The 9,987-nt window shown below is 35.9% G+C and overlaps 1 protein-coding gene across 2 annotated transcripts; it reads right to left on the bottom strand.

Annotated features, from left to right (window-relative positions):
- Nucleotides 1-4,749: 4,749 nt before the first annotated feature.
- On the bottom strand, nt 4,750-7,485 carry LOC117916748 (WAS/WASL-interacting protein family member 1-like). Of its 2 annotated transcripts, XM_034832910.1 has the most exons (3): nt 7,264-7,485; nt 5,053-5,175; nt 4,750-5,022 (listed from the first exon to the last, which is right to left on the bottom strand). In XM_034832910.1, the coding sequence occupies exons 1-3, from the start codon at nt 7,421-7,423 to the stop codon at nt 4,850-4,852; spliced, it is 456 nt and encodes a 151-aa protein (XP_034688801.1). In that variant the 5' UTR covers nt 7,424-7,485; the 3' UTR covers nt 4,750-4,849. The 2 variants fall into 2 exon arrangements, with proteins under 2 accessions (XP_034688801.1, XP_034688800.1); XM_034832909.1 differs by having other exon boundaries at nt 4,750-5,175.
- Nucleotides 7,486-9,987: the final 2,502 nt, after the last annotated feature.

Below are 9,987 nucleotides of genomic sequence, written 5' to 3'. Positions count from 1 at the left end.
AATGGCTTTGAAGAGTATATTGAAGGCACTAAATCTTGCCCGCCCAAGGAGTTACCTATTGGGGATCTCAATCCTGATTTTGTGCAATGGCGCCGTTTTGATCGCATAGTTCTTAGTTGGATGTATTCTACCTTAAACCCAGATATTATGGGTCAAATTGTTGGGTTTCAGACTTCCCATGAAGCTTGGATGGCTTTACACAAGATTTTTTCTGCTTCGTCCAAGGCTCGAATTATGCAGCTTCGTCTTGAATATCATACCACAAAGAAGGGTGGTGATTCTATGCTAGATTACATTCTCAAGATGAAGACCATTTATGATAATCTTGCTGCCGTGGGGGAACCGGTTAAGGACAGAGATCACATTCTTCAACTTCTTGGAGGCCTAGGTCCTGACTACAATTCTATTGTAGCCTCCTTGACCGCTCGCGAAGATGACCTCTCTCTCCATTCCGTCCACAACATTCTTCTTACCCATGAGCAAAGATTACATCTCCAGCTTTCGTCCCCTACAGATCTTCTTTTTGTCTCTGCCCATATGGCTTCTGTTCCATCCAGACAACCATCCAGACCTTATCAACCCCGTCATTATCATCATCCGTCAAGACCTCAACACCAAGTCTCATCTTCTTCTAACAGACCTCCAACAACATTCCACCCTTAGCAACCAAGAAACCATCACCCAATACCCTCTGCTCATAACAAACCACATCATCTATCTACACATCCTCAATGCCAATTGTGTGGCAAGTTCGGTCATACGGTTATCAAATGATATCACCATTTTGACATCAACTATCAAGGCAACAATGGTGTTCCACCTGCACAGGCTTCTTTTTCTCATGCCATGCTTGCTGCCGCACCAGATCATCAAGATTCTTGGTTCTTTGACATTGGTGCAACTCACCACCTTAGTCATTCTGCTCAAACTCTCTCTTTTGTTCAGCCATATTCAGGTACTGATCAAGTCACAATTGGTGATGGAAATTCGTTACCCATTCTTCACACAGGTACCAAGTCATTTTTCTTTCCTTCCAAGACCTTTTCCTTAAATCAAGTTCTTCATGTACCTCATCTTTCCACCAATCTCATCAGTGTCTCCAAATTCTGCACGGATAATGCTATTTTCTTTGAGTTTCATTCCTCATATTTCTTTGTCAAGGATCAGGTCACCAAGAAGATTCTTCTCAAGGGCTGGCTTAGGGATGGTCTGTATGAGTTCTCCTCCTCATCTCCTCCTCGTGCGTTTGTGACCACAAGCTCCTTTTCTGATGGTGCAATTTGGCATTCCCGTCTTGGACACCCAGCAGCTCCTATTCTTTCTAAGGCTTTAGCCTCTTGTAATCCTTCTGTTACGTTACAGATTAATAAAATTGCTCCATGTATCATTTGTCCATTGGCTAAGTCTCATTCCTTACCTTATTCTTTGTCGTCTTCTCATGCCTCTCATCCCTTAGCCCTCATTCACACTGACTTGTGGGGACCTGCTTCTTCTATCTCTATAACAGGAGCCCGCTACTTTCTTATTTTCATTGATGACTATTCCAGGCATACCTGGATTTATTTCCTTTCCACCAAGGACTAGGCTCTCCACTCTTTTATTACCTTCTGCAAGATGGTAGAAAACCAGTTACATACCACCATCAAATGCATTCAGTCTGACAATGGTGGAGAATTCTTGGCCTTCAAACCTTACCTTGAAGCTCATGGTATTCTCCATCAGTTTTCATGTCCTCATACACCCTAGCAAAATGGAAGAGCAGAGAGGAAAATTCGCCATCTTGTTGAAACTGGTCTCGCTCTTATGGCTCAAAGTTTCTTACCCTCCAAATATTGGACATATGCTTTTCAAACAGCAGTGTATCTTATTAATCTTCTACCAGCCAAACTTCTCCATTTTCAGTCTCTCATTCAAGCCCTTTTTCATAAACTTCCCAACTATCATCATCTCCGAGTCTTCGGTTGCCTGTGTTTCCCATCCTTATGTCCTTATACACAACATAAACTCTGCTATCGCTCAACCACTCGTGTCTTTCTTGGATATGCACCAGCTCATAAAAGGTTACTTATGTCTTGATGTCTCCACTAGTCGTATCTACATTTCCAGAAATGTGATCTTCCATGAATCCTCTTTTCCATTTCAGTCTTCATCTCCTCCACCTTCACCCCCTCCACACCTCCCTTCTTCTACACTTGCCTTAATCAATTCACCCAGCTTGTCTGTTCCTTCATCACCAGTTGTGTCCTCCCCTATCATCACTTCTGATTCTATCCCTCCACTAATTCCAGTCCTCTTTGCCACTTCCTCTCCAGCTGCCCCTTCACCACCTCCTTTACCTCTCAACACTCACCCCATGGTGACCCGAGCAAAATCTAGCATTCATAAGAAACGAAGCTTTATTGTGCAGCACACAACAGAACCTCGCACTTACAGTCAGGCCTCTAAAAATGACTCTTGGGTTCAGGCCATGAACCGTGAATATCAAGCTCTTCTTCACAACAACACTTGGAGTTTAGTTCCTCCACCTTCCTCTGCTCACATTGTTGGCTTCCGTTGGATCTACAAGCTCAAATATCGCCCTGATGGATCCATTGATAGACACAAAGCTCGTTTGGTTGCCCAAGGTTTCACCCAAACTTCGGGGATAGACTACTTTGACACATTCAGTCCAGTTGTGAAGCCTTGCACCATTCGACTTATTCTTGCTTTGGCAATCTCCTTTCAATGGCCGGTTCGTCAATTGGATGTGGAGAATGCTTTTCTTAATGGAGATCTTGAAGAAGAGGTTTTTATAACTCAGCCTCAAGGTTTTGTCAACCCCACCTATCCTACATATGTTTGCAAATTACACAAAGCGTTGTATGGCCTCAAACAAGCCCCTAGAGCTTGGTTTCAAAAGCTTCGGATTGCCTTGCTTGACTATGGTTTTCGATCTTCTCGTGCAGACACTTCTCTCTTCATCTTTCACACTGCATCTGATATTCTCATTCTACTTGTATACGTGGATGATATCTTGGTCACTGGTAGTAGTCCCATGTTGGTTTCTCACTTCATCTCCTACCTCAGCGCTAAGTTTGCACTTCGGGATCTTGGACCTTTGTCATATTTTTTGGGTATTCAAGCTCACCAACTTGGCTCCATCTTGCATCTTACTCAGCATAAATATATTGTTGATCTTCTCAAACGCACTCAGATGGAGACTTTGAAACCAGCTCCCACTCTAGGTCGTCTCAGTCGTACCCTTTCTCAATCTGATGGTGTTTCTCTGTCGGATCCATCAGAATATCGTCGTACCATGGGAGCCTTACAATATGCCACCCTCACCAGGCCCGACATTGCTTTCGCCGTGAACAAAGCTTGCCAATTCATGGCCAAGCCTTCTGATGTTCATTGGATGGCTGTTAAAAGAATTCTACGGTATTTAAAGGGCACCATCCATCTTAGTCTTCACTTCCAACCTGCTGCTTCCATGGAGCTTCAAGGATACAGTGATGTTGACTGGGCATCTTGTCCAGATGATCGTCGAAGCACCAACGGCTACTGTGTATTCCTAGGCTCGAATCTCATCTCCTGGTCCTCCTCTAAACAACGCCTTGTCTCCAAAAGCAACGCTGAATCCGAATACAGAGGGTTGGTCTCCCTCACGACTGAGTTGGTGTGGATTCAATCCCTACTTCAAGAGCTTTGCTTGCCTACTTCTCCACCTATATTATGGTGTGACAACCAAAGTGCAGCTCATCTTGCTGCTAATCCGGTCTTTCACTTCCGTTCCAAACATATCGAATTAGATTTACATTTCATCAAAGAAAAAGTGTTAGGCCAAGAACTTCAAATCAGCTATGTTCCCTCCGGTGATCAGCTTGTCGATATTTTCACAAAGCACCTTCCTATTACACAATTTTGTAACCTCCATAGCAAGCTCACAGTCACCTACCCACCTCTGAGCTTAAGGGGGGATGATAACCAAACAGATTCTACCCTAACTGCCTCTCATACAGTTGTAACTGAGCAACCGTGTAACCTCTCCAAACCCACCTTAACTAACCACCTTACTTAGCCTATAAATACTTGTGCCAATGTAATATTGATATAATGAGAATCAACTCTCCTTTTTCTCTTCTGTATATTTTCTTCTTAGCTACATAAGCTCAGCTGTCAGGGTGGTGGGGAAGAGAGACGAGAGAGAAACATATACAAATAAAATAAAAATAATAATAATAATAAAATAAAACAATATACAAAATAATAAAAACTAAAAATTAAATGGTGAGTTGGTAAAAAATATTATATGTAATCGAGATTTAAAATTTAAGGATAAAATTGAACTCAAAATTAATGTAAAAATAAAATTGAGACAAATTTTGGGGTTTACAGTTATATATCTATATAAAAATATAAATAGCCAATTAAGAATACCCAAAAAAAATGAAGGTAAATTACCACCTTTGGTCATAATAATTGGTTTTAATAGTTTTATTTTATTTTATTTATTTTATTTTATTTTTTATGCACAAGCAAGTAAATTGGATAATTTATTATTTTTTTTAATTTTAATCAAGAACTTTTGGAGGGTCTTTCAATTATTTTTTATTAAAAGGGAGCACAATATTAGGGTTGTTAGATTGATCTTTTAATTTTTATTTTATTTTTAATTCAGAGCATGTGCACTCACAATGACAGGGAACACGTTTGTGTTTACTCCCATTTTGAAAAACCTCTTTCCCCAATTTTATAAAACTAAAAAAAAAAAAAAAAAAAAAGTGAAATATTTAGATTAGAAAAGGTAAAAGTTTGATGTAGTACATACAATTTTTTTTAGTGTCACACTTATCTAAAAGTCATATGAGATCTAAATAAGAAAAAGCAGGGGCATGACTAGAAAAGTCAAGTGAAGGAAACCAATATAGTTCGTGGTGCAACTCTTAGCACCACGGACGCGTGGATCATCCTTATTGTTGTTGTGATGGTTCATGGCCCCACCTCCACCGTGACCACCCTCACTATGACCGCCGCCGCCGTGGCCTCCAACACCGTGGCCTCCAACACCGTGACCTCCAACACCGTGACCACCAACATGGACTTCTGGTCTAACTATTCTCTCTTCTCCAAATCCTATTTTATTCAAACCATTCTCCACTACACCTCTTTTTCTAACATTTTGCCCGCCCTTGGAGACTGAAAGAATAAAAACAAGTCAAAAATATACGTTGAGTTTGGATGCAGAATAATATTTATTTTTTGATTGACTACTTTTTGTTTTTTAACTAGGGTGCTCATGAAATTTAAAAAAGAATACATTTTGCCCTTACTTTTTATTGGTCACATTATTTTCTTTAAACAGGTGTTTAAAATAGTTTTCTAAAACAATACAACTTAATTATGATTGAATTTATTAATAAGAGAATATATAATATTCCATGGCCTGAGTTTTAATTGAAGCATAATAGTACATAATAATGTAAATTCATTCTTATAAATATACTAGTAAAATGATACGTAATTAAAAGATAATAAATATCATTTTATTTTATAGAAAACATAGTATAACACATATATTTATATTGTGTTAATCTTGAAACTAAAATAATTTTCATCAAATTATTTTTTAAAAAATGAATGTAATTACTCACTTGCAAATTTTATTAAAATAATTATTTCTTCGGGTAGAAGTTATTAATATATTTAGTTACTATATTCCAATTATATATTTATTTAGTTTACTATATATTTATATATTTTGTTATTATATCTCTTATTTATTTAGAATTATTATTATTTTTTAAAGTAAGGGTAAATTAGTGTTTTGTTTATTTTTATTAGTTTTATTTAAGTTCTAATAATGTTGTATCTATTTTTAAGGGAATTCATAATAAGAAATCCTAGATTTTCTTATCTATTTTTCTCTTTGAATCTTTTTTGGATTTCAACATGGTATTAGAGCTAAATTGATCTTTAATAGGACTTTTGATTTGTGATATCATGGAAGAGAGTTTAATCTCATACACTACTTTCACGGATTTGTTTGATCATGAAATTCTTTTCTTTTTTTTTCGTGTTTGACCATGGGATATCGTAGTAGGTGATTGTATTGTTCTTTTCTTGTTTGATCTTAATATTTGATTTCATATTCATTTTCTTTGATTCGTATCTACTTTCATTTGTTTGGTGGTTATTTGTTATTTATTTGTCATGGTTGGTGAATGAGTTGATTTCCTTCAATTTATTAGTGTGAGATTGGATGAAAAAATTATTCATATTAGAGTTATGTGATGAAAAATTTTCTAAAGGGAAAAAAGTTGTGGGGTTATATTATTGACTCTCTACACAAACTTATGAATGAAAAGGATGAAAAATATGTAGAACAATTAAATGTTTAGGAAGTGAGCAAGTCGAAAATTATCACTTGGATCAACAACTCCATTGATAATTTGATAGACATATAGTTGGTGAAATATAAAACTACAAAAAAGATATGGGAACATTTGAAAAGATTGTATACACAATCTAATTTTGCATTTCCCTTATTTGTTTGCTGGATATGAATCCAAATTTTGTTTGTTTATTATATATGAATCCAAATTCTATCTATCTCTATTTGTTGGGACAAATGCAAATTTTGTACGTCTTTGTCTATCGGATATGAATCCAAATTCTATTTGTCTCTTTTTCTTTTATGGTTTTGTCTCTTCTTATGTTTCTTTTCCTTGATCTCTCTTTCCTTCATAGTTTTATGCCGAATTTTATCTCTCGTTCCTTGATGGTTTGACAGTCGGTTTAGACGGTTCAATGACAGTTTGGTCCAATTCGATTTTTAAAACATTACCTATGACTTCTTTTTGTCATGATCAAATTTTCTTATCATTAGACTTCAAAAATATAATTGAGACAAAATATTAAACGTTATATATTTACACTTGACTAAACAATTTTTTTTAAAATTAATATTATTCATTATAGTGAATAATAAAATTGTGCATTTATTAATATCATTAGTCATAATGAAAGTATTTATAAAAACTTTTACAATAAAATAATAAAAACATGCTATACAAGTAAAATTGAAGGATATGATAGGAATATTGTAGGAAGCAATAAGTGAATATGTGAGAATATATATGAACCGTTGTTGTGTAATAAAGAAACAAATAACGGTTAATATGATGAGGTTATTTTAGGAATATAGGAATTAAAATTGTCACATGAATCAAGGAAAAAAAGGGAAAGGCAAAAATATAGGAATTAAAGAATGCGATTAGTACATACCCGAGACCAGAGAATTTCGTGAAGGACTCTGTAAAGGATTCTGCGAAGGATTTGAAGATGACGGAAAGAAGAAGAGAAGCAGAAGAAACCATCCCAACCTTCTCATTCCCATTTCATTCCTTTCTTTGGTTGCCTCGAGTGAAAGCTTCTCCGCCTCCATTTTTATTTCATATTCTTTCACTAATGGAAAGGGAATTTGGTTTCCAAGAAGGTTTTTATTTTTTATTTTGGCAGTTTTGGGATATTTTTTAATACCCAACTCAATGGTATTCTAAAGAAATGGTATCGAATTTCTAACCTTTATAGAAAGAAGGAAAAGAAACCACACACATAGGTGGAGATTCTCTCATGGCAAGATATTTCCTCTTGTATAAAAGTTAAAGCTAGATATGCCTTGGGCCTCTTAAACAAAGTGATGTTCAGAATAGTGCGATGGTTTTCGGATAAACTTGTTTGGAAGTGTTGGCCTTTAAATAAAGAAGCAAGTAAAATTCCAAAACCATCCTCATCTTCAACCTTATTCCAATCCCACCTAAAAGAATCACAGAGGGGGAAGCTGCAATGGCGTAAAGGGAAGAAAAAGATGAGGGAATAGGTGAGGACTGGGTTGATGTGGTATGAGGTTGAGGTTGATGGTAGATTATGTACATGCAATTTTATTTTATAAAAAAGAATTGAAAAAAGAAAATTAGGATATGAAAAGAAAAGAAGGGTTGTCCATAGAATCGCCAAGGATCTATTTTCACTTTCTTCTGTTGTTGAAAACCACGCATTGGAGACGTAAAACATGGTGATGGATCCTTTACTCGTTTATGATGCTTTTATGGGGTTATAAAAATAAAGAGTAAGAAAATATCGTAAGTTGCTTGATTCAGTAACATCATAGCTCCTAATTAGAAGTCCCAATCACACACTTTAAAAGCATATTGCAGATATAACGTTATTGCAATTCTATTTGATTTTCTAGCAAGTGGATTTTCTTAGGACATCATGGCGGAAGATAAAAATCTTGACTCTTTTGCCAAATGCTTGAGTTCTCAAAAATAGTCACTAGAACATGTTCTGTAAAAGACTTATGTCATTCTATATCTATATTGCTTGTAAAGAAACATTTGAAAGAGCTCATATGTTGGATGATAATAATTGAGATCTCTTAAGGTAATCGAGGATGACTTAGCCAATTATTTTGTTAGTGCATTAGTTTGATTAAATTAAGTTGATAATTTTGTTTTACTCGTCCTAATTTAGGTAATTTTATATTTTCTTATAACTTACATTCCATTAAAAACTCAAAGTTGTTGTAAAATCACTTAGGAATAGCATAGGTAACTATAAATAGTTATGAAAATGGTAATAGTTTTTACAAGTGGTACAGACTTTAGGAAATTAAGAAATTATGCATTGATGCAATCAAAAAATTGGATTCTAAGATTGAGAACTCAAGTTCTGTATGAGAGCGCTTAAGTGCTTCCTAGAGGTGCTCAAGTGTTCAAATCATGAACAACCTAATTTCAATTTGCAAAGTTTTAACTTGTACATATTTTGACAAACTTGTTTAAGAAAATTAAGATTTTGGAAATGAGTCCAAGTTCAATAGGTTTACACCCCATATATCTATATATATATATAGCTTCTTCTTGATACACAAATATCTTAAAAGTTATTACACTTTGCATCACCCAAAACTCACAAAATAAGTTCAGTGTCATTTGTGGGTTTATGAGAAAGAATTGTAGCTAGTCAAGGTGTATGTCCCAAGGAGTAGCAACCATGGGATAAATCTATTTACCTAATTAATCAAATTAATAATTATTTATAACTTTATGGTCTATAACCTCATGGTTCTTTATATTTGCAAAGTAATTACTACTCAAAAAGTACTTTTTCATAGCTTGTAATAAACTCTTTTAAACACTTTTGAGTAGTAATTATCACATTTTAACCTAATTAACATATTAAGGACCCTTGCAATCAATTCTAATCAAATTGTGATAAGTTTTGGTATTTTGATAGCTTTTTGATCACCAAAGCAATCAGTGATTAAGGAGAGTTCTTTGGAATCCTTGACAAAGCAATGGAAAACTCAGAAACATGTAGAACCGAAGCTTTAAAGTCCTTCGCCATAAGCAAATCTGGAATGCAAGGAGTAAAAGATGTCCGGATAGGATATGCTATCGTCCGAGTGTGATATTTCCCGAGTGTTGTGTGCTTCAACCTAAGGGAATTCGGATGGCATTGCTCTGCCTTTCCGCTGGGGGAATCCGGATGGAGTTGATCCGGATAGCCTTGCACACGCAAACGGTCACCCTTGCCCAGTATAGCTCAGTCCACTCGGGGAAGACTTTCTGTGCGCCGACATTTTACATCCAGATATCTCATAGCCGGATGGGAGAGGAGGACGTTTCAACTTATCCGATCAGACATATCCGGACCCACTGGTAGCGCCTACCCGGTCAGACATGCACAACTACGATGTTCTCCTAAAGCTTCCTGATATTTCCAACCGGCATCTTGAGATATTTTGGGATATTTTGCTTTAGATATTTGTTGTCTAAATTCCCAAAGTCTCCTTGTAATCCACCTATCATAGGATTCCTTAGTCTTTAAGCAAGAAAAAGGCTGAATAACCTTATATATATAGTTTGTAAATTTCTTTACAGACGGATCATCTAGGATATGATCTATTATGTAATCAGTAGAAGGGAGAAATATATTTTAGAGAGC

Source organism: Vitis riparia, chromosome 6, assembly GCF_004353265.1.
Source record: "Vitis riparia cultivar Riparia Gloire de Montpellier isolate 1030 chromosome 6, EGFV_Vit.rip_1.0, whole genome shotgun sequence".
NCBI classification, from domain to species: domain Eukaryota; kingdom Viridiplantae; phylum Streptophyta; class Magnoliopsida; order Vitales; family Vitaceae; genus Vitis; species Vitis riparia.
This window is presented reverse-complemented; position numbering and strand designations above follow the sequence as displayed.